A 25,721-nucleotide genomic window follows, 5' to 3' on the forward strand; every position below is an offset into this window, starting at 1 on the left:
CAAGCAAGCTATAGACTTGAAGGAAGCCATCAGCAAAACCTATTATCTGACAAAGGACTGTTAACCAGGATCCACAAAGAACTGTGACAATTTAACAACAGAAAGACAAACACATGAATTAAAAATGGACAAAAGATTTAAAGAGTCAAAAAGTATATAGACGAGAATGACCAACAAGCATATGAAAAAAATACTCAATGTCATTTGTCATCAAGGAAATGCAAATTAAAACCACAGGAGCCGCCACTATACCCACCCTCCACCCCCCCAGAATGGCTATAAAGAGACTGACTCCACCAATCAAGGATGAGATGAGAGACCTGGTAGAACGTGGTTGATGGTAGGGTAAAATGACACAACCACACTAGGTCAAGGTCTGGAGGTTTCTTCTACCCAATGGCCAGCAGTGCCACACACAAGAATTTATGCAATATAAAAGAAAACACATCCACAAGACTTGTGATGTTCCTGGACACATTATTCATATAGCTCAAACTACAAACAGGCCCAGTGTCCATCAAATGGGAAAGAGATAAACAAACAGTGGTGAGCAATGAAACTAGCAACACAAAAGAACAAGAGTTCATGTAGTTCACTGATCTAAAATTTAGTTGGGCATCATCAGAATTACCTGAGAGTTTCCTAAAAAATACAGGTTTCTTGGCTACACTTCACAGATTCTGATTCGGAAGTTCAGTAGTTTTCAAAAAGGTCCTCATGTGACTTCAGAGCAAACCTATGTTTGACAATCCATGATCCTGTTCATTTCTGTCAACTACTTCAAACAGATGCTCCAAAAAGATGGCAAGGGAAATACCTCTTATTCTGCTTCTTCTACGTACCACATACAGTTCACACTTTCCCATTGAGACTGCATAACAGCTCCTCAAGTGGGCGTTACAGCTCCACTTTACCGACTGGAAAATCAAGACCAGGCAACATTCAGTGACTCTGTCCAAATTCATTATAGCTAACAGGAGAGGAACCAAGACCTGAAGCCAGATGGATCTACCAAGCTATCACAGTACCACAAACCTTTTCACAAAAGTTAAGGGAAAAAGTTTCTGGAAAAACTTCTGACAGAGAAAAAGAGACAGAGACAGATGGACAGAGATGGAGACAGAGACAGAGAGAGCTCTAGATCTTTGTTCCGGGATACTTTCTATACCTACATCGTTCTACTTCAAGACTTCAGATCCTCAGTTCTTCAAGTGAATGTCCCAAACCGAATACTGCTTTTTCCTCTTACAAAAAAAATAATTGTCTTGAGTATTTGACTGTTTTTTTTTATAATAATTTTTTATTATGTCAGTCACCATACAGTATATCCTTAGTTTTTGATGTAGTGTTCCATGATTCATTATTTGCGTATAACACCCAGTGCTCCATGCGATATGTGCCCTCCTTAATAGCCATCACCAGCCTATCCCAATCCCTTGAGTACTTGACTGTTAAAACACATCTTAGGTGCACTGTCACCTGCCTAGCTGCCTAAAGAATTTTTGGTCAAGGTCAACAGTTGCTACTGCCATGCTGGACTGCTGTAGTGACTGTCTGGGCTTTAGTTCTCTCACGCTGCCTTTAGGTTTGGAGAGGATGCTCCTTACAGACAATATAGCTTCACACACACACACACACACACACACACACACACACACTTTTATTAAGATTTCCATGTTCCCTATTATTGCACATTATAGTCAGAGTCTTTTGTTAGGAGCAGTTGGGATTAAGAATCAGGTCTTCAGGGGCACCTGGGTGGCACAGCGGTTAAGCGTCTGCCTTCGGCTCAGGGCGTGATCCCGGCGTTATGGGATCGAGCCCCACATCAGGCTCTTCTGCTGTGAGCCTGCTTCTTCCTCTCCCACTCCCCCTACTTGTGTTCTCTCTCTCGCTGGCTGTCTCTATCTCTGTCGAAAAAATAAAATAAAAAAATCTTTAAAAAAAAAAGAAAAAAAAAGAATCAGGTCTTCAGAATAAACAATCCCTGTCCTTCATTACGCAATTTGACAACGGGGATGTGGAACATCCTGAATGTTCTAGACCTTAGTGCCCCCCTCTTTGTGGCGGGGTCCTGAGACATCCCGTTGCATATCCTCTTCAGAAAAGGCCTACATCTCTTAGCCATACACACTCTATTTGCAGCCTAAAAGATCAAATCTTCCCATACCAGATTCCCTTCTAGTGTCCAATTTTCCTTTTACTCTAGATATCTCCTTCTATGGAGGCATTGCCATACACATAATTACTTATTATGACACATTAAAAAAACACAAGTCCTAATATGCTAACCACAACCTATATGATTTTTTCATTAGCAAATAGGGGAAATGTTTAAGTAACAAAAACTGATGTTTCTTCAACCTTCCTGAGCTTCAGATTCCTCAATTGTAGAAAACAAGGAAGTAGATTCCATAAGCTCTACAACCCTCCCAGTTACAACATTTTCATATTAGACCAAAACAGGATTGGTTAGTTTTGAGAAGATTCCAACTCACTTGGTCTTCAGCAAAAAGATTGATATCAAGTGAAAATCAAGAAGCACTTTCAATAAACACTATCCTAAGTTGGGCAGAGGGTTAGGCCAGAGGGATTACATAAAATCCAAAGCCTATACATAATACACACTCAAAACTGTCTTTTTATTAATCATAATTAATGTTTATTGAATGTTTATACTGTGCCAAGCACTGTTCTAAGAACTTTACATGTATCAGCTTATTTAAACTAACAACTCATTGAGGTAAATACTATTATCAATCCCATTTTATAGCTGAGGGAACTAAAGCACAGAGAAATTTGAGACCAAATGTTACAAAAGTGGCACAGCCAGGCTTGGAACCCAAGCAGTCACAGCAGAATTAGTATTTGGTTATCAGTATTTGAGTTCTCAATTCTCAGAATCAGTATTCTGAGAAAAGCCACCAAGTATCTGAGGGTCTTTCTGGAATGTATTTTAATGACCTAACAAGAGGTGGCAAACGCATGACTCACTACTCCTTCTTGCACCTTTGGCAGAATTGTTAATAGATCATGGCTCTCCAGGTTTGGGTCTCAGAATCCATTTTAACATAGTGCTCAGAGCAGGCCTTACCATTATTTGGAGTTGACATGCGAGAAACGTGCTATCCCTCATAAAAATTGACAAGTGACTAAAAAGAGACCTACATACAGCCATCAATTCCCTGCCCTTGCTTTATTTCCCAATTAAGCAAGAATACCCACTTGGAACTCTCTCATGGACAGTGTATGATTAGTGACCTCTACGCTACTGGACCAGAACAGCTAGAAAACACTGCCTCTCTCAGTGATCAAAGACGCTCTTACCCTCCTTGCAACTACTCAAGCAGGGAGATGCTGCTCCCTTGATATTCACAGAAAGGCACCAAGGGCATTCAGGTACAAATGGGCAAAATCTTCAATGGCCCATGGGTGTCATGCTTTCCAGGGTGCTTTTCCAATGACAAGACAAGACCTCCTATCACTATCAAGGTATTTAGTTTGTTTATTTTCCATCATTGGCTCACAGCTGTATTATACATTGGAATCTATCCATGGTCTCAGAGCCAGGAAAACATTTGTATGGTGAGCGAAAGAGTGTCTGGTTCCAGAATGAACTCTGTCATTCCAAAATTTGAGGAAGCTGAAAAGAGTTCCTACTGTAAAACTATGTCCTCTTGGGATGTCCAAAATTCCAGTTATCAGCCATTCATAATAGCAAATCAGAACCCAAAGGCAAGAGCTTGGCTTTGGCATCGCAGACCAACCACACACTGCTATTTTCCTGTGTGACTGTGGGCAATGGGGGTAATAATCACTTCTCCTAAGGTTGCTTTCACGAGGGAAGACAATGTATATAAAGTCCTTGCACGGTGCTTCACACACAGTAGGTAACCTTTATTGCTCGCATTGCCATTTCCCTTGGTCGTTCTTAAAATGTCACTGCTTATATAAGCAACACACAAAGTCCCTACTACCCTTGTGTATGTGAGAGTTTCTTCCCTCTTTGGGGCCAGTAGAGATAGCACAAGTTCCTTCAGCAGAAAGGGCGCTTTGAAAGAGACAGTGGGTTGCCCGGAAGACACATGGCTTATTTCCAGGGACATCCATCCCCAAATTAGTTAACACTCCCCATACAAGAGTTTTGTCCCTGCAAAGTGACCTACTGGAATAAAAACCCTTTTTATTTATATACCTCAGTTTGTTCTAATGTAAAAAGACTATAAGAAGAAGTACAATAAAGCAAACACTGTATAAAGACGATTTTAAATGTGACATAATTTTTTAAATGGTTTTCGGACTTCTAAGCACCCTGCCTGGCCACACTTACCCAAATACCTGAGATGTAGCTGATGGCACCTCAGCGGACATTTCCAGACATCTCTTGCCACCTCTTTCCTTGTCTGCAGATGGGAAAAGGACAGTTTGGGTTCATATCTCACTTGAACGTTCAAATCTTATTCACTTGCTTTTAGATCATCTCCTTGTTCATTTATAGAGTCGTTGGCAGGTTCAAAACAGGGAAGCAGGGGTTACTAAGCAACAGACCTATCAGACAGCTACAAGTTTTTAGTCCCTGGGCACAGATACTAGAGAAATGTAGCAAGGGCTGGAAGTGTTTCTGGCTACCAAGGTTGTGCTTCTATAAAAGTTAATTGACATCTGAGGGGCACCTGGGTGTCTCAGTTGGTTAAGCGTCTGCCTTCAACTTAGGTCGTGATCTCAGGGTCCTAGGACCGAGCCCTGCAGGCGGTGGGGCTCAGTGGGGAGTCTGCTTCTCTCTCTCCTTCTGACCCACCCCTGCTCATGCTCACATGCTCTCTCTTTCTCTTAAATAAATAAAATCTTTTTAAAAAAAAGTTAATTTACATTTGACAAAACGGCAAATACAGCGCATAACTCAGTCTTTTCACAAATATGCCAAAAATAAAACAACTAGGCAGCACAAATATTTCACTGGCAGGTTTTTGCTGATCACTGATGAAATCTCTACTTTCTCATCCCATGACATTAGAGTCAGATCAACTCACTGACCAGTCACGGCAGATGTCCATAATATCAAGTTAAGGAGTAGAGTTCCTAAAAGCAGCATATGGGGGTCTCCCACAGGAATAAAAATGTACCTCCATACACCAATGCACAGTTGCTGACTCGTTAGTCTCTGTTGGTTTCTATAAAAATTACTTGATCTCTAGGGACCCAGTGAAATTCAAGGGTCTGGATCAGAAAGTGCATAGAACATTCTTAAAAGTCAAAAGAAGTTGAGTAGCTATTTGCTTATAGACCAACTCATCCATCTAGAGATTGATCTCTGCCAAATTCTCCGTGATTCTGTTACTCTGTTATTTATGAGGATCTGTGGCATCGTGTTTCAGAAATTACCAACCAGTCAGCACTGATGGGTATGTATTTTTCTTGCTCACTCAGTGGCAAGACACATATATAATAAATTCTTAGGAACTTTATCTCTTTCAGTTAGAGTCCAAGTAATTGCTGACTCAATGATTTGCCACAGAACCTATTCCTGGATAAAAGGGAGGACCACCCTCTACAGAAAACTTCAGCATTTCCAGCAAGAACAAAGAGGAATCAATGAGAAGCAAAACAGGAAACTATGTTCCACAACTGAGAAATTTCTAAATATTTTATACCATTTTAAATTTGTTCCCAATGAAAGATAGTAACAGATTAATTGCCCACATGCCATTTGATAAAAAAAAATTTTTTTTAAACAAACTTATTTTACTTTTATGGCTTCATATAGGAGTTATTAGCCATCTGCCTTTGTATTATTTAAACTTCATACAAGTAAACATGATTTTACAACCAGAAAGCAATGATTCATAGAAATGTACGTTTATTCCCCAATAATTCTTTGCCACTGTAATAAGGGCCTAAAGTTACCATCATTTCAACTCTTCTTAAAATTCATTAGTTACAATATTAAGAAAAAGAGAGCAAAGTACAGTATTTCACTGTAAATGAAGGAGGTCTTAAAGAGATTTTTAAAAATTTACTAGCAGCATCCATTGCCGCCTTTTGAAGAAACAGTTACGAGCAAAAGATGACAATGGAAATCACAGCTGACACTGTGGAGGGAAACGAGGGTGACACAATAGACTAGCAGTTGCCAGCTCCACTAACCAAGCTCTTGCACAGGCAGTGTCCTCTCGCAGAACAATATAACGTGGATGAACAAATTAACATTTTTCTTCTCTCCTTCTTCAAAACAGAGAGATGAGGATGCCTCCAGAATCAGACATTACATCATCTAAGAGAAATAGACAGTCAGGGAAGAGAGGGAAAGAGGGGCAGCAGAGGTGCAGAGATAGGCTGACGATCGCCTGAACAGAGTATGTTTTGACCTAAATTAAGATTAGGGAAAAACCATAAAGAACAGTAGTCAGAATAAACCAGCCAAAGAAAAGTCTGTACTGCAACTAATGAATCATCGAACCTTGCATCAGAAACCAGGGATGTACTGTATGGTGACTAACATAATGTAATAAAAAAACATTAACAAATAAAAAAAAAATTTAAAAAGTCTGTACTGAGGACAAACTCTGATGTACACTTCAAACCAGAGATGAGAAAGGAACTCTGGGGAGCTGCTAAGTGCTCCGCAAGTCTTCAGCCGAGGAGTGAACAAGGCAGGCGCGTGAGCCAACTACCAGGGCCGGGAAAGAATCACCATAAGGACAGGGGATGACAGTACCTAGCACCCACACAAGGCTAGGAGTAGTGTTCACATGGAAAACCTCATGCTTCTCAGGCCATTAAGCACATCGAAGGTGTTTTATCAGTTGTGGAGACTAAGCAGCCCTAGAAGCATGTTCCATTAGGATCTAACAAATCTTAAAGGCCAAAATGGGAAGGGTCAAAGTGGTTGCAAGTAACTTAACTGTGTCTCACTAAAAAGAGGCTCAAGACTATTTATACGAATAAAAAAATCCAGCCCCAACAAAGTAGAAATCACAATGTGTCTGGCATTCAATCGAAAATTGCCAGGCCTATAAAGAAGCTGGAAAATACAAACCCATCATTAGGGGAAAATAACTCATCAAGTAAGACTTACCAGAACTGACACAGAATGAGTGGACAAGGACTTTAAAAAGTTACTATAACTATTTTCTATATGTTCAAAATGTTAAGTAAAGACATGGAAGACAAAAAAGATGCAAATCAAACTTCTTAAGTTGAAAATTATGATGTATAACATGAGAAATGTATTAGGTGGGATTAACAGAAGGTTAGATATTGGAGAATAAAAGAACAGTGAACTTGAAAGAGAAAAAGGGGAATTAAAAAAAATGAATAGAGGCTTGGTGAGCTAGGGTAAAAACTTCAAGAATGCTATTATGTGTGACTGGAATCCCCAAAGGAAAAAAAGAGTAATAAAAAATATTTGAACTAATGATGGCTTGTAATTTTCTAAATTTGATAAAAATTAAAAACTCACAAATCTAATACCATGAACACCATGCACACACACAAAAAAAAAAAAACCCAACCATGAAGAAAACTACATTAAGCCACATAGTAGTTCAAAACTAATAATAAAGAAAATCCTAAAAGCAGAGAAAGAATGTACAGAGGAACAATGATGACAGGAGATATCTCAGTGGAAAACAAGCAAATAAGAACACAGTGAAGCAACATCTTTAAAATAGTAAAACAAAAAAAGGCAAACAATACACAGAGCTGGCAAGGAAACTGGAATCCTCATACATTGCTGATAGGAATGCCAAATGGTGCAGTCATTTGGAAAAAAGTCTGCAAGTCCTCAAAAAGTTAAACATAAAGTTCCCATATGACCTAGCAATTCCACTCCTAGGCATATATCCAAGAGAAATGAAAACATATGTCCATACACAAACTTGTACGTAAGTGTTCTCAGCAGCACTATTCACAATAGCCCAAAGCAGAAACAACCCAAAGTCAACTGGCTGAAGAAGAGATGAACAAAATGTGATGTATCCATACAGAAGAAAATTATTTGGCTGTAAAAAGAAATCAAGCACTGACCTATGCTAAAACATGCATGAACCCTGAAAACAAAGAAGCCAGATACAAAAATTTACCTATTGTATGTTTCCATGAAATGTCTAGAATAGGCAAATCCCTAGACAGAAAATGTGTATTAGTGGTTGTCAGAGGGCGAGGAAAGGTGGGCATGGGGAGTACTGCTAATGGGTATGAAGTTTCTTTTTGAAGTGATGAAAATGTTCTGGAATTAAGATAGTGTTAATGGATGTATAATTCTAAAAACCTCTGAGCTGTATACCTTAAAAGGGCGAGTTTTGGGGAGCTTGGTGGTTGAGCATCTGACTCTTGATTTTAGCTCAGGTCATGATCTCAGGGTCATGGGCCCTACATGAGGCTCTGCACTGAGCGTGGAGCCTGCTTGAGGTTGCCCCTCCCACCCCCACTCAAACACTCTCTCTGAAAAAATAAAAAAATTAAAAAAAATGAAAAAATTAAAAGGCAAGCTTTATGGTATGTGAATTATGTATCAGCAAAGCTGTCAAAATAAATGACAGAAATATATATCCCCAGAAAGATACCTAAAAGGTGAGTGTGGCAAATGATATGCTATGTACAAATATTATGCTTAAATAAACTGTAAACAAATTTTTAAAAATGCAAATGGCCAAAATAACCCAATTAAAAAGTAGAGACTGCAATACTGGAAAAAGACCCAACCGTATGCTGCCTCCAAGAAACAAAATTTGAATATAAAGACACTAACAGATTAAAAGGTTGAAGTGGGGGCGCCTGGGTGGCTCAGTCATTAAGCGTCTGCCTTCGGCTCAGGGAGTGATCCCAGCGTTCTGGGATCGAGCCCCACATCAGGTTCCTCCACTGGGAGCCTGCTTCTTCCTCTCCCACTACCCCTTCTTGCGTTCCCTCTCTCACTGGCTGTCTCTCTCTGTCAAATAAATAAATAAAATCTTTTTTTAAAATAAATAATAAATAAATAAAAGGTTGAAGTGGTTAACTACTACCAGAAAAAATAGATTTTAGAGCAAAGAGGGACATTACCTGGGACATTAATGTTATTTCATAATGATAAAGAGATGAATTTTTAAAGAGGATATAATAATCCTAAACACTTATCTACCTAATAACAGAACTTCAAAATATTCAAAGCAAAAATTATAGAATTACAAGGAGAAATAGACTAATCCACTGCTGGAGATTTTAATATCATTCTGTGGTGGACAGAATTCTAAGTGCGTCCCCAAGATTCCCACCCCCTGCTACACATGCCCTGTATAATCCCTGGCAGACACTTGTGAATAAAATGGAATTTCATTCCCATGATTAAGTTATGTTATACAGCAACAGTGGATGAGATTTAAGAGATATAATTAAGGTCACTTCTTAATTAACTTTGAGCTTATTAGAGGAGAGATTATCCTGGGTGGGTCTGACAATCAGGTAGAACCTTTAAAGCAGAGTCTAAAGATTAGAGATGAAGTCAGAGACCTCTACCCTATTGGACTTAAACAAACAGCAACAACAACAAAACAGGCTTCTGTGAGCTCTACAGCTGCAAGGAAGTGAATTTTGTCAACAACCACATGACTCTGGAACAGGTCCCCAAGCCTCAGATGACACCACGCCTGCAACCGACACTTTGATGGCTATCTCTTGAGACTCTGAGCAAAGAATCCAGCTAATCTACCCCCCAGATTCCTGACCCACGGAAACTGTGAGGTAATAACTGCGTGTTGCCTTAAGCCCAATTTGTGGTAATTTGTTATGCAGCACTGCAAAACTAACGTGCCCTCTCTCAATAAGTAAAGAAGATACAGATGAAAAATCAGTAAGAATACAGAAGATTTCGTACCGGGTGTTGTTATTCAAGTGTGACTCACTAAATTCTACACCTGAAGCTAATATTACACTGTATGTTAACTCATTGGAATTTAAATAAAAACTTGGGGAAAAAAAGATTATAGAAGGTTTGAACAACACTATTAACCAACTTGACCTAATTGACATTTATATAACACCCCAGCATACAACAAGGAGAACATGCACTTTAACTGTGCAAGGAATACTTACCAACATAGACCATATCTTAGGCCATAATACAAATCTCAGTAAGTATCAAAGGATTCAAGCCACACAAAATATGTCCTATGAACACAAGAGAATTAAGTTAAAAATCAATAATAGAAAGATCTTTAGAAAATCCTCTAATATTAGCAAAACTAAGTAACACATTTCTAAATAACCCATGAGTCAAAGAAAAAATTAAGGGGGAAATGAACCTACTAGAATATTGTAAAACACCACAAAGATTGAGCAATTACAGCTTCAGAGTTTTAGGTAAATGAACAACCCAACATAAACTTAATTATTGTCTTTAAATACTTTTAAAATGCGACTACTATAGAAAACCATGAGCTTCTATTGTAGGCATAGAAACAAGATTGTTATACTATCAAATATTTTTCCTATAAGCTGACAAAAAGAAGCTGTCTCTTAGCCTGATGGCAATGAAAGACAGAAGATGAATCATTGCTTGTGGAAACCAATTTATTTAGTCACTTCGAAAGGCTGTTATTTATTACTTGTCAGCACATGCTGTTAGTTCAATTAAATATAAAATCTGAAGTTCTCTTTTCTTCCCCACCCCCATCCTTTAAAACAAAAAGAAAGAAATGACACAGATTTAAAACATTAAAAGAACATTTTAAGTTTATTGTGTTTCTATTATTTTACTTAGGCTTTGTTTATTAAACATTCTGCAACAAAGATTATTCATCTCTTTGGCTAGTTAAATTTAAAAGCTTACAGGGACCAGATATGAAAATATAATTTGGAAGTTCTCCTTTCAGGATATTACAAACACAAAAATTTAAAACAACGCACCAGAGAAAGTGTCCATCACAACCCTGCACTGAATTGTAAGGAAGCCCAAGACAGTGAACTCCTGACTAATAAAAAGTTCGATTTTTTTTTTTGACTGTGGTGTAACTGAACTGTTTCAGATAAGTTATAATACTCATACTTGTTACATACAAAGTATATGTCACTTTGACCGTACCACAGGAGTCTCATCATTTAACTGCAATCAACCATTTAAAAAAAAAAAAGAAATCTTGTTCATATTAAGCACCAGACATATAAAGGCACATGTTGCCATGGGGAAAAAAAAATAATATTTGGAGAATCTGTCAGGAGAGTAACATTAGGCAATGTATGTTAAGTAAATGTGCCGCCTACCCCTGTCAAGCATAAAAGCCCGTTATCCCTAATTATGTTCCTCACTGAGTTTATATCTTTAAAGTATCAAACACAGCCCACTAGTTCTGGGGCTAATTTCAGCTTTCAGCGATAAACATATCTTAGGCTTCCAATGACATTAACTGGCCATCCACCACAAAGTACACAAGTACCTTTTCTTTATTCTATTGATCCAGTGAACAGAAATTATCTATTTTCCAGCAATCTTAAAAAGCCTGACTGCAGACAGGACTCAAAGCAAATGTATGTAGATATTATAGGGTGTTTTCAAATAGTTGCCTAAGGATGACACCGCATTTAACCAGTAAATCAAGAAAAGAAGTTGCCTATCTAGTGTTCTCACACCAAAACATTTTTTATACGTTTTTACACCAAACCTTATTTGCACACAGTTGCATAGGAAACCTGTGTCTTGCAGGCTCAGATTCATTAGAAACATCAATTATCGTATTGTAATGCGATACTTACACAAAAATGGAGTGGGATACCATCTGCCCCTGCACCAAATGGTCTCCAAAGACTACATTCCCTCAGTTCTCCCTTCTTTCATTGGGTGACGCCTTTCCCCCGTTGTATGCGCTTCCTCCACACACCTCCCAGCACTCACCTCTGCCTTCTCTGAGCTTGACGTATCAGCAACCATAGCTAATACACAATTCTAGAATACCCACACTTCGTGATTTCTTGATTATGTATTAGATCTTGATAGCTGAAGGATATCAAACCTATGGCTTTCATATTTGTGCAAATGCTTTTCCCCCAGATTGTGTGCCTTTTATCTTTTAACTCCTTATACTCTTGCCAACACAGAGTGTCTCATGTAGTGTGTGTTTACTGCTCAGTTGGATCAACAAACGATTTTAAATATTAGAGAACAAAGCAAAATGGCTAACAGATTACATCTAGAAGGATTTATGCGATCTAAAGAGAAACCAGAATATTACAAATGCATCTAGATAGAATTCCTCTCTATACTTTCCTCCTTTGTGTAAGCTATTTGCAATCAATCTACAAATGCAATAAACCTGAAAATGAGAAACAAGAAATTAGGAAACAAAATTAAAAAAAGAAAGTCCTTGAACTCAAGGTCTCCTAGTGTTCATGTACTTTTTTTTTTTAAAGATCTTATTTGTAAGTAATCTCTACACCCGAAGTGGGGCTCGAACTTACAACCCCAAGATCAAGAGTCGCATGCTCTACCAGCTGAGCCAGCCAGGCACCCCAAGTGTTTAGGTATTTTTGATGATTTAAGCTGAAATTGTGAGAAAGGTAGGAGGAAGAGAGTTAATATTTTAGTGACATAAGCATTGAAATTATTGTGGGAAGTGGAGGAAGGAAGTGGCATGACCAAAAACTTTAATCTTTTTTTGTAACAGAAAAACACTAAAAAAAAAAAAAAAATTTTTTTTCTTGACAATCATATGTAATAAACATTCAATTTCTTGGTATTTTTTTAAAAATATTTATTTATTTTGAGAGTTGGGGGAGGGGTTGGGAAGAGGGAGAGAGAATCCTTAGGCAGACTTCCCGCTGAGTGTGGAGCCCCACATGGTGCTCAATCCCAGGACCTTGAAATCATGACCTAAGCCAAAACCAAGAGTTGGGCTCTTGACCAACTGAGCCACCCAGGTGCCCCTCAATTTCTTGGTATTTTGAACTAGATCTTTAATTCCCCATCCAACTGGAAATTGTTTCTCTGGTTTTCTATGATTATAAAATTCTCAATTATCTACTTTAAGAATGAAAAACAAAGTTTTTTGTTAAGCAAAGCTTTTTGACATTATTTTTATTTTTTTAAAGTGTATGGGTTGAGGGGCGCCTGGGTGGCTCAGTCATTAAGCGTCTGCCTTCGGCTCAGGGCGTGATCCCGGTGTTCTGGGATCGAGCCCCACGTCAGGCTCCTCTGCTGGGAGACTGCGTCTTCCTCTCCCACCTCCCCCTGCTTGTGTTCCCTCTCTCGCTGGCTGTCTCTCTGTCAAATAAATAAATAAAATCTTTAAAAAAATAAATAAATAAAGTGTATGGGTTGGAAGACAACAAAGAATAAAAAAGCTTTTGTCTCAAATAATGATTAAGGAAGAAAGTGCAGGATAGGAAAATGGCAGAAGAACAAAGGAAAGAGTTAATAGTGAGGTGGAAGAGCAAAGGGGGAAAAAAGGTCAAAAAAGATTTAATAAGAAGGTTGGTCAGGTAGGGTTGGTTCAAGGCTGGCACATTAACCAAGCTAATGTGGATAAACTGCACCCCTCCACTTCCTCTTCATAAGCTTGTCGACTCCATTTTTCTACCAACCAAACTCTTATTTTCTGTTACCATCTAGCTACTAAAGGCACATAATTTCATAAATTTCATAATAAAATGCACTTGAGATTGAAAACTCATGAAGTTTAAATACTTCAAGGAAGAGCTGCAATTCAAAGGCTCCTGAATTCCAAATTACTGTACCTAATAAAGGCTCATTTTGGGTATTAAAATAAATATCGATGAAATGTTTATCTTTCACTAAAGGCTGGAAGACTTTTAAAATCAATTAACATTAATTAATATAGAAAGAGAAGTATGAAAACCAAGTTCTTATAGTTGTCTTATGTTGATACAAATGTGTTCTACAAGTGGAATTGATTTCACTTACTCAGCATGGAAAACACTAAGTTACATAAGACTGATTTTTGCTGTAAGCTAAAATTCACATTAAGTTCCGACTAATGAGACTACAGATTAGGTGGAAAAAGATATCTTAGGGTATATTTAAAAGAAAATACTAGGGTGCCTTTGTGGCTCAACTGGTTGAGCAACTGACTGTTGATTTTGGTTCAGGTCATGATCTCAGGGTCATGACATCGAGCCCTGCAATGAGCTCTGGCCATCAGTAGGGACTCTGCTTGAGATTCTCTCTCTCTCTCCCTCTCACTCTGCCCTTCCCCCACACTTTCTCTCTAATAAATAAATTTTTTAAAAAAAAGAGATTATCTGATACTTTAAAAAAAAAAAAAAAACCCAGGGATAATTACTTGTCCTCCACAGGCTCACAACCGAGCTGTACATATAGTGATCATCTTGGTTCCTTCTCTTGTGACTAGAGCAGCAGTCTGATTAGTGTGCAGCAAAAACCTTTCTGCAGGCTTTAGAATGCGAAAGTAGTCAGTTTATATATTTTAATGTTAACGGCCAGAAAGACCTATAAAACATGAAACTTGACCAGAAAAAAAAAAGTGGCATTTTAACGTTAAAGTTTGGCTGTAAATAAGATAAACAAATGTTAACATGCTTTTTTTCTTTTTACACACTACAGATCTGCCCTAAAATTTAACATGAAGGTTGAAATAATCATGAATAAGCCAAAGGGTTGCATAATCAGATTTTAATCTGATATCTTAGTGTTGTTGATTTATACCCTCCTCTTCCATATTTACTAACAGAAAAAAATCCCATAATAAATACGCTATTTATCGCACAGGTGTTCAATACCAAAATTGTTTTATAGCTCTCAACTATATCAAGCTATCGTTTTCACTAAGGGACAGACAGAAAAACTTTATATGAGAATGATCCTTTCTGAATCTCATCTTAGGGAGGGTTTTTTTTTTGTTTGTGACCCTGTTATGATAGACTGATAAACATGATAGGCAATAAGACCAAATTTCCATTAATCTGGTGATTTTAAATATCACAAAGATAGAATCTTATTAAAAATCTTACATCAAATGTATTTGGAGGTAAAAAAAAAAAATCAGTTGTCAAAACTTGCAGTTCTCTTTTTTTTGGACTTTGAGAAAAGATGTTCCAGGAAGAGAAAATATATTAAAACAGAAATGTAATGAATAAATATAAATTGTTCAAAGTGACACAGTGAATTCAATTCTTCTATTTCCCCAAATTTTAAATGTTGAAATACTGGTCCTTTAACTCTATCATGTCATCTTTTTATTTTTATATAAATGACTTTTAATCTTAATAGATTAAAAAAAAACCTTTCAACTGGCAATAACTATCAATTTTGAAAATATACCTAATAAAGCCAAATTCCTTTCCTGTTAAGGAGCAATATTAACTTGTTTTTCCTTCAGGCTAATAACTGCTTATACCCAATAAGATAAACAGGCTTTGGTTTTAGCATAACTTTAAAAATTTAAGAAAGAGTTGTCAAACTTAATTCATTTTTTAAAGTTTTTACTTACTATATTGTACACCTGAAAGTGTATGTTGGGGGCGCCTGGGTGGCTCAGTTGTTAGGCGTCTGCCTTCGGCTCAGGGCGTGATCCTGGCGTTCTGGGATCGAGCCCCATCAGGCTCCTCCACTATGAGCCTGCTTCTTCCTCTCCCACTCCCCCTGCTTGTGTTCCCTCTCTTGCTGGCTGTCTATCTCTGTCAAATAAATAAATAAATAAAATCTAAAAAAAAAAAAAAAAGAGGGGCGCCTGGGTGGCAGAGCAGTTAAGCGTCTGCCTTCAGCTCAGGGCGTGATCCCGGCGTTATGGGATCGAGCCCCACGTCAGGCTCCTCCAATGGGAGCCTGCTTCTTCCTCTCCCACTCCCCCTGCTTGTGTTCCCTCTCTCACTGGCTGTCTCTATCTCTGTCAAATAAATAAATAAAATCTTTAAAAAAAAAAAAAGAAACTGTATATTAACTAATTGAAATTTAAATACTCTCATATCACTTTTGATTTTTTTAAAAATTGTCAAAATTTACCAAGTAATTTTAAGAATACTTTGTAGGGGCGCCTGGGTGGCACAGCGGTTAAGCGTCTGCCTTCGGCTCAGGGCGTGATCCCGGCGTTATGGGATCGAGCCCCACATCAGGCTCTTCTGCTATGAGCCTGCTTCTTCCTCTCCCACTCCCCCTGCTTGTGTTCCCTCTCTCGCTGGCTGTCTCTATCTCTGTTGAATAAATAAATAAAAAATCTTAAAAAAAAAAAAAAGAATACTTTGTAAATAATTCAGTAAGCTATTTTACATATAAATTAGTTTTCCTTAATATGAAATACAGAGTTTCTAAACCTCTTCAAGTCCCTACATACCAGGCTGACCAAAAGAAAGAAAACCAAAAACCATGGACAACATTTAAAACAAACGTATAGGTATCCTCACAACACCAAAATATAAGCAGGTTAGAACAAACCACTAACAAGTCATAAAACCATAAAATCAGCATTTCTGTGGAGAAAGAGAAAGGAAGCCATTTGGGAATCTAATAAACCTGATTATAGGAGAAACTTAAAATAAGTAGAAATCATGGCAAATCAACTTGAGACAGCAACTAAAACTGGAAGGTGAAGATATCAGGTGAATGCATGGTATAAGAAGGTGTAAAGAAGCTGGGAAAGTCTCACCCCTAAGAACTCTTAAAACTGATCAGCCAGGGCTCCCTTCTAGGACAGAGTTCCACACCAAGGAGAATGAATCAACTGGTTATGGAATCAAAATGAGCAAGCTAGAGAAAAACAACAGGATGGAAAGAGAAGTCCAGGTAAAAGTGGAAGAGGGGAACAGAGCCAGGAAATCTCAGAAAGAAAGCCACCATAATTTGAATATTAGGGAACAAGAAACAGTCAAAGGGCCATGACAGCAGAAGAGCTAATCTGAACCAGCTTCCTTCTAAATAAAGTTCCAAAAAATGAGCTTCACATAAAAAAAATGGGAAACAAAAATATCAAGGTCAAATCCTATACAATACTGTTATAAATTAAAAGAGAATAAGGAGCAGAATAAGACCCCTACAGACAATATAAGTTCACCAGAAAGACAGACACACAGAGCATATCAAAACTATTACTTGCATTTAAAAGGGCAGTCATTTAAAAAATGATAAAAGCCATAAAAGAATAACCACAAATCAGAATTAGAGATGAGGTGACAGAATTCAGGGAAGAATTAGAAATTTTTAAAAAACAACATTTTGGCCATGAAAACTAAAATAGAAGGAGCATAGGAGTGAATAAACACAACAGATAATGCCTTAAATAAGTGAAAAGGGAAAAAATTTTAACTCAAAATGAAGATTAAAAAATTGACAAAAAAGTGACATATATTGAGGATAGACAAGAAGACCCAATGCAAATGATAGGAAATCCAGAAGCAAACCAAAGCAAGGCAAAAGAACAAACACAACAATAATTCAAGGAAATATTCTTGAAATTAAAAAGAAAATAGAGGTGCATAGGTGGTTCAGTCAGCTAAGCGTCCTTTTGGCTCAGGTCGTGATGTCAGGGTTGTTAGATTGAGCCCTGCATCAGGCTCCACGCTCAGAAGGGAGTCTTCTTGAGATTCTCTCCCTGTCCCTGTGCCCCTTCCTCTCCACCCTCTCAAACAAATAAATCTTAAAAAAAAAAAAGAGAGAAAAGAAAAAGAAAAAAAGAAAAGGATGTGAAATTACATAATGGAAGAGCACATTGCATATCTGAGAACATGAACACTGAAAAACACCAACACATATTCTAGTAAAAATTACTGCAGTGAAAGAAAGAAGTAAATATGGCCACTTTTAAGCAACAGTGTCCTTGCCAGCCTCAGGTTACCACTAATTCTAATCAGCTGTCATCCTTGTGTATTCTCTTATACCTTTCCACTTAAAACCAATTAAGATACTACATTAATCTACACATGGAATTTAGAAAAAAAAAAATTTACGATTGACAAAAGTAAAAACACATTAAAAAAACATAGTATATGCTTAAACAAAGCATCCTAAACACATTTGCCACTGTGCCTTTATGAAAGTCCACTAAATTGGAAAGTAAAGAGTTTAAAAGCACCAAACTATTCAGATAGACAGTGGCAGAGAAGACAGAGATGGGTCAAGAAAATTTGGGAAGCTGGAGTATAAATAAACGAGTGGGAAGGATTTAGCCAGTGAAGATTGCAACCTAAGGGCCTATAGACAGATGAAACTAAGAAGCCATTTGATTCTAAACACAAATTCAAGTGAAGCTCCGTAACAAAGACCCAAAGACAGAGAGCAGCAGATGAAACATCAAAGCTGGTCTTGGGGTCAGTAAGTTGGGTATCCGACTCTTGGTTTCCACTCGGATCATGATCTCATGGATCAAGGGATTGAGCCCTGCATCAGGCTCCACACTCAGTGGGGAGTCTGCTTGAAGATTCTCTCCCTCTGCCCCTCCCCCCACTCATATGCCTTCTCCTGCTGTCTCGAAAATAAGTACATAAATCTTAGAAAAAAAAGAAAGAAAGAAAGAAAGAAAGAAAGAAAGAAAGAAAGAAAGAAAGAAAGAAAAGTTGGTCACCTCACAAAAGGTTACCATTCATTCACCAACTTCACAGAAGACCTGAGCAAAGCTGAAGCATGAAATGGTAAACTCAGGCATACCAAGTGGTTAAGAGCAGGGTTAGCGTATAGAAATTGGGGGATTAAGTAAAAAGTCTTGAGAGTGAATAGCCAACACAAGAGAAAAGTGAATTGCACCCATTAAAGCGCCTCATCCATAAACAACTTCCAAACAGCTTTTTAGTGTCTTATACATGAAAACAGCCAAATATTACCAAAGATTCAAGGAAATCTGAGAAAACATTAGATAGAGAACAAAACAAGAAAAACATTAACTTAGGGGCGCCTGGGTGGCACAGTCGTTAAGCTTCTGCCTTCAGCTCAGGGCGTGATCCCAGTGTTATGGGATCGAGACCCACATCAGGCTCCTCCGCTGAGCCTGCTTCTTCCTCTCCCATTCCCCCTTTCGTGTTCCCTCTCTCGCTGGCTGTCTCTCTCTGTCAAATAAATAAATAAAATCTTTAAAAAAAAAATTAACTTGAAGAAAACAGAAGACAAAAAGCAGAAGAAAACTTGAAAACAACCACTAAAATTAACATCCTCAGAAAAGTAAAATGTTACATCCACCAAGGGCCAATGCAAGGGTCAATCAAGGCCTGGCAAATTTAGTCAGTTAAGAAAAACAATGAGCTCTTTTCAGATTCAGGCAGGTTATTACTTACATTACAGTGGAAAACAGTAGTCAAAGATGCCAAGTCATCATGGCCCTTGTGCAGGGAGACACCAAAGTAAAAGGAACTGGAAGGAAGAGGACTGATGAGACACCCTACTACTGAGGAGCTAATGCCATGCTGCAGCTAAGCAATTTTATAGCCTGCAGTTGTGCCCTAAAGTGGCGCATAATAAAAAGTCTCAGGTTTCAAAGAAACCTGGTAGGCAGACGGGAAAACTGGATTCAAGACATCTTTCTGCAAGACAGGGAGCCTCCCTCAAGAAAGGTGAATAAAATGTTCTTGTGAGACTCTTCACAGGACTACCTGTCTGGCCATGTTCCTCGGAGGACTGCAGGTTGTTACACCAAGATGTAGGCTGGTCAGAGGTTCAAGCTCTGTCTGCATGGCCTACTAGGATCGAGCAAGGTCACCTGGACACCAGGGTGGAGTCATTGCCCTACATACACAAGAGCATAATGCTACTTTTAAAAGGGAATATTTTTTAAAAAAATGGGAATACTCAGAGAATAAAAAATAAAAAGATCTTTGAGATATTAAAAATAGAAACTTTTTTAAAAATCAGTGGAAGAACTGGAAGAGAATACTGAGAAAATATACAAGAAAGTAGAAGAAAAAGATGAAAAACAGAAAATACAAGTTAAAAAAAAATGTAATAATCAGGCTGGGTACCAGTATCTTAATAAAAGGAGTTCCAAAAATAGATTTGGGGGAAAAAAAGAGGAAAGGAACTTTCTAAGAAGTAATATTTAAAAATTTCCCAGACCTGAATGACACTGATTTTCCCATTAAAAAAGCTCACCGGTGATTAACTCAATGTATGAAAAAGATCCATTCTCTGACACATCATCAAGAAATTTCAGAATATTGGGAATAAAGATTCTAACAGTTTCTGCGGAGAAACAAACAGAAGACCACACTTAAGTATCAAGAATCAAAATGACAATAGCTTCAGTGGAAGTTGGAAGGCATGGGAGTAATCCTATAAAATTCGGGACGATTTCGGCCTAGACATCAACATTCACATAATCTTTCAATTCAGTGTATAGATAGAACAGAGCCATGCAGCGTCACACCAATGAATCAAAACAATTCACTGTTCCTGCACTCTTTCGCAGGAAGCTGCTGGAAAAGGTATACCAGCAAAATGAGGGAATAAACTAAAAGATGACAGAAGATTCAGGAAATTGGGATATCCAACATGAGAGGTGAAGAACAACCAGTCCAGATTAGTATAAAACAGAGTTCTAGGAGGAATGTCTTTAGAGAAAAATAGGGAAAGTTAGATTATATAATGTATTTGAACCTACTGAGAAGAGATTTTTAATCCTGAAGGACAGTTAGGGTATAAGTTAATGTGTGTTACATAGAACACGGAGCAAATGAAATAATAAGGTAATTAAAGTATTAATTTCCAAAAACTTAAAACATAATTGGACCAAAAAAGAAAATGTAATTACAGGTACCACACAACCCCATTGTGAACAGTATTTACATAGTCAAAATAGTGTAAATATTGGATGTTACCCAAAAGTGTGATGTAACTGCACCGTATTGAGAGGAGGAGGAAGGTATGTGTTTAGGGAAGAGGTAAAAGGAATAGATCTTCATCTTCATATTCCAAAATAGATCAATAAAACCTAAAACTGAACTATCAAGAAATAGCATAATAATCACGTTACTTAGAAATACAGAGATAAATAGAAAAATCACTAAAAGATTTGAAAGTGGTTATCTCTTAGTACCAAGAGCTGGTATAAAAAGAACAGGGAAGGAAAGTTCTGTTTTTCATTATAAGACTTGGGGGGAAAAAAACCCTTTGCTAACTTAAAATTACCTACTTATTATCTTGCAATTAAATAAAACAGTAAATTAAAGTTATCTTACATTTATGGGCTAATGTGAATAATTCCAGACAGTATACTTACCAAAAGATCCTGACAATAAAGACTCTAACAGGCAAAATGAAAAAAGTAAAAAACCAAAAACTGGATTGTTGTTCATATCCAGCACCACTGTAGTAGAAAAGATTAAACATACTGTTTCAGGGGCGCCTGGGGCGGCTCAGTTGGTTAATGTCTGCCTTCTGCTCAGGTAAGGATCCCAGGGTCTTGGGATTGAGCCCCGCATCTGGCTCCCGGCTCAGCCGGGAGCCTGCTTCTTCCTCTCCCTCTGCTCCTACACACCCCACTGCTCTTTCTCTGATAAATAAAAAAAATCTTTTAAAAAAATAAACAAACTGCTTCATTTTTGAATCGGGAAAAGAGGAAGGGAAGAGGTAAGAAATCAGCTTACCAAACTGTACAGTATTATGTACTGAAATCACAGAGTATTATAGCAGAAACAAATCTTACATATTGGCTAACAATTTATTTTCCTCATTTTAGTTACTTTCCAAGGTTACATAGGTGGTTTGTGCAGATCAGAACCCTCTGCTCTGAACTCACACACTTTTCATTTCATCACAATGCATTTTAAATAATGATTAATTATCAAGCAAATACATTTGTGTTCCTATTGATAATATTAATTAGCCTTCTTTTGTTTTAAAAAGGGAATATACTTGAAAGAAAACAGAAAGGCAACTGCAAATCCAACAAGGGCATCACATAGCAAGGCTACATATGCCATTATGCCTTATTTCATTGACTAGAAATGTTCAAGAAAGGCATCTGATAGGGAAAAGACTAACATTAAAACAAGCAAATAACCTGCCCCCTACCATAAAAAAAGAAAGAAAGACAACGAAAAATATAAAAAAAACTAATAGTTTTAAGTTAAAGCATATTGGTGTTTGACTTGAGGATTAAACAGGTACAATAAAGGAAAAATATCTCTAACTGAACTCTTTTACTACTTTTCATGATGGAATAGAACTGAGAATTTTTGAAATTTTTAGGCTGCCAACTTTAGTTAGCCCGAATTGTGGGTTCATTCCTTCTTTGAATACCTTGAAAATGTCACTGAAAATATTTATTTTCTTGCAATTTGTTTTACTGTTCAAATGATTCAGAACACCTTTACTCAGCTAATCATGCCCTAGAATCTAATAATTTGCTGAAAGTGGATTGTGGCAACAAGATTTATAAGGAAAAAATACACTGCCTGATAGTTTATAAAGGAGTTGATGGCATTCATCAAAAGGATCTGGGGGTTTGGTAAATTTTTCATAATTAGTATGTTACACTGGCTACTTGGTGTAATAGGCTTTATATATGAGCATGTGAATTAGCAGGAACATCAAAAAGTGGCCCAAGGCCTAATGCAAAGGACCTGTTATTATCAGTTACCACCTATCATTCAAGTTTGGGTCAAGTTCCTCAAACACCAGGATTAGTTCAATTTGGATAAAAAATAAGGCTGTCAAAAATTTTTTTGCTCTAATTTACTAATTACACACTACTTAAAAATTCTCCTTACCTTGGCAAAAGGGAGGAGCATAAAAAGCAGTAACACCTGTATCTTCATTATTACTCAGTCTATTCTGTGCTAAAATCTATACTGTAACATCCCTGAGTTTGAGATTCTGAAAAAACTAACACCTCAGAGGTATTTAATAAATACCTGTGAGCTAACGATTTAAATGGCAGCATTAGATCAATATATGCTATCTTCCCATTACTTAGGCTTTCCTAAAACAAACATATTCCTATTCTCCAAAGCCATTCATTTTTCAAAAAGCTCTTGTGTCTTTCAACAATAAAAAACAAAACAAAACAGTAAGAATAAGAGCTGATTTTTCCAAGGTAGGAAACTAAGTGGCTTCTAATTTGTTCAGCTCATTCTACCTCACACATACCACTCTAGTCAAATATCCCCTAGACCATTCTGCACACTGAACAGAGCAGACACACAATGCTTCATGAAGGTGGTAACTAGGCACCTACAAAGCACTCAGACCCTTGTCTACTGCTATATGTTTAATCACATAAGCGTCATCTACTGCATTTTATAATTAGTAAGCAACAACAGAGTTTGTTCCATACTACTTTGTTATTATTTTAGCTTTCAGTTGGAATAAAAAAGTATTTTGCCATAACCAGTGCTTTTCCATTGTGAAGCAGAACTCACTATTCAAATCATACCCACATTTACCAGCCTAAGAGTACTTCAAATGATACAGGCCTGTGCTACATTAGAAAGATCCCTGGGGGGAAAAAAAATGACAGGATTATTTAAAGGCATGTTCAGAAACAACAAAAAAATGAATGTGTAACTTTGCAACTCTCATGTTTCATAAGCACTCTCTATTTCCACAAGAAACTCTCTAAAATTTACATCTAGTTAAGCCAGCTAATAAAACATAATCCCGGCAAGTTTTTATGTATGAGGAAAATCCTCATACAACATTAGTAGAGTATGGTTTACAAATAAAATATAGTATATTTGTTAGCAAGTATAAAAACAGTGGTTTCAGATTTATATTTTCAAAAAAAAACTTAATTTATTTTAAGAGTCTCTACCTAAATTTATTTTGGTATCAAACAACTACAATTAGTGATGGGAGCAAAAAGTATCCGTTATTGTGCAGGATGTTAATTTATTTACAAAAACTATACAAAATTAGATTAATTATAACATCGACTTATCAAAGCTTCCGGAAATTAATATTGCTTTTGGAAATGTATCAAAAGTCTTCAGATCCAGAATGATAGTCTTTATTATTTTTAATTCATGGAATTATAGCACATCAGATCTTCAAGCAAAAACATGAGATAAAAGCCTGTACAATAAAATATTCTTTTCCTAATAGCTTGGAATGTAAATGAAAATACGTTCCCTTTTTACTGAAGAAAAAAAACTTGAACAGTATCCAATAATATCAAATACCTGTTAGATTTGCTTGTCTGCTGGAATTAAAGTTGGGCAATTACTTCTACATTTTTAAAAATGGCCTTAAATTAAGTCCTTTTATTCTTTTATAAAAAACATTTTTCTCAGCCATTTCAGACCTCTAAGCCTTAAAACAAAACATGTTATTCCGTTTTTACCAGTAAATTCACACCCCCAGAAGGTGTCTTCAAGACAGACTTATTTTAGAAGTGCATATAAGCATGACTAAATTTCTTAAATTGTTAACAAATCTAGAAGCAATAATTTAATATTCTACCACAAAATATAGGTAGCCTTAAGAGCAACATGCTTGGTCAATCTTTCTTAAGCTTTTAGATTTGATGCCAAAACATTTTAAAATGAAGGAAAAAATACAGTGACTCTTTGCTAATGGCTTTTCAGATATTAATTTGCAGACATAGCTAAATGCTCATCTAACAAAGTATCCAGGTTATCCAATGATACTTGCCATGAATTCATAAAGCAGTAACACATATATAAATGTAACAACAACCCAAAAAAAAAAATCACAGGTATTTTAGGCCTAAAATGAGTTTATCTAATAAGGATTACATGAGAAATATCACATAAGACTCAAAATAAAAGTCATATACAAAATTAGATGATGTGGCTTTGCTCAAACACACCTAGAACTCAGATTCAAGTCAAATAACTAGGCTGGCTTTTTTATATCACCAGCTTTCATCAGGGCTTTAATAGCTCTTGCCCTCATCTCAAGTTCTAGCAGCTCCAGCTGCTGTGCGGAAGGCTGAACATCTTCTGGTGGAGGAACAGTCAGGGTGGCTGCTTTGGGTTCCTTTGGGCTGGATTCTGCCAGTCCCAGAATCTCATTCACACTTTTCTCAATGTCTTTCTCCAGGTCATCTATCTGACCAGCTTCACTTTGGGCTGTATTTTCTGGGACCTCAGGAGCAGCAGCTTCTTCGTTGCATGGGCCTTCTATGTCGCTGTCATATGCATCTGCATTTATACTGAGTACATCACTATCTTCCCCTTTGCCTGTAACAAACAAAAAGGGGAAAGAACCATGTAACCTAAATGCCCTGGTCAAAATTTCCTATTTATGATTAAAAGGCTTCTTTGACCCCACCTCCCACCATGGAGTCCCAAAAACATTCCATAATTTCTATCCCATCCCTTTTTCCCGTGACTCCTCAACTTCGAAAACAGATATAATTTAATGTAAATTTAACGTATTTTTCATTACAATTTAGTAGAACATGGAAGCACTGGAAAATCTGTACCATCACATGGAGTTCCATGATCTCTTTTCCTAATTAAAATGTCCCAACACTTTATACCACAGGGAAGCTTCTACATTACAAAATGAAAGCTGATGTTGGAAACTCTGAGTAAAACATTGCTTATTAATGAAAAAGTAAAATTCCATCCTGGGAGGAGTTTAAAATCTTTGTTTTATAAACTACAAAAAAGGAAAAATATCATTGGCAAGCTGGACACCATGTGCATTGCAATTATCCTAAATCTTTTCATACGCTTTTTCAAACACTTTGTTCTAAATCAATAAATTAAAGGAGAATGCCTAAGGCCATTTTCTAAGATAAAATAAGTTTTCATCAAGAGGACTTTAATTAATAATGTTAGTACACTATAATTTTTAAAAATGCACTTGCTATAAAACTTCTATAACTGAT

General features: G+C 37.0%; 1 protein-coding gene across 1 annotated transcript in view; it reads right to left on the reverse strand.

Annotated features, from left to right (window-relative positions):
- Positions 1–21,567: 21,567 nt before the first annotated feature.
- The window catches only part of CAAP1 (caspase activity and apoptosis inhibitor 1), a 48,291-nt gene continuing 44,137 nt past the window's right edge, over positions 21,568–25,721 (reverse strand). Inside the window, exon 6 of the mRNA XM_002929089.4 lies at positions 21,568–25,065. Coding sequence (XP_002929135.1) covers positions 24,719–25,065 — 347 coding nt within the window. The 3' untranslated portion in view covers positions 21,568–24,718. The remainder of the gene's footprint in view (positions 25,066–25,721) is intronic.

The sequence above is a fragment of the Ailuropoda melanoleuca genome, chromosome 7, assembly GCF_002007445.2.
Source record: "Ailuropoda melanoleuca isolate Jingjing chromosome 7, ASM200744v2, whole genome shotgun sequence".
NCBI lineage: Eukaryota > Metazoa > Chordata > Mammalia > Carnivora > Ursidae > Ailuropoda > Ailuropoda melanoleuca.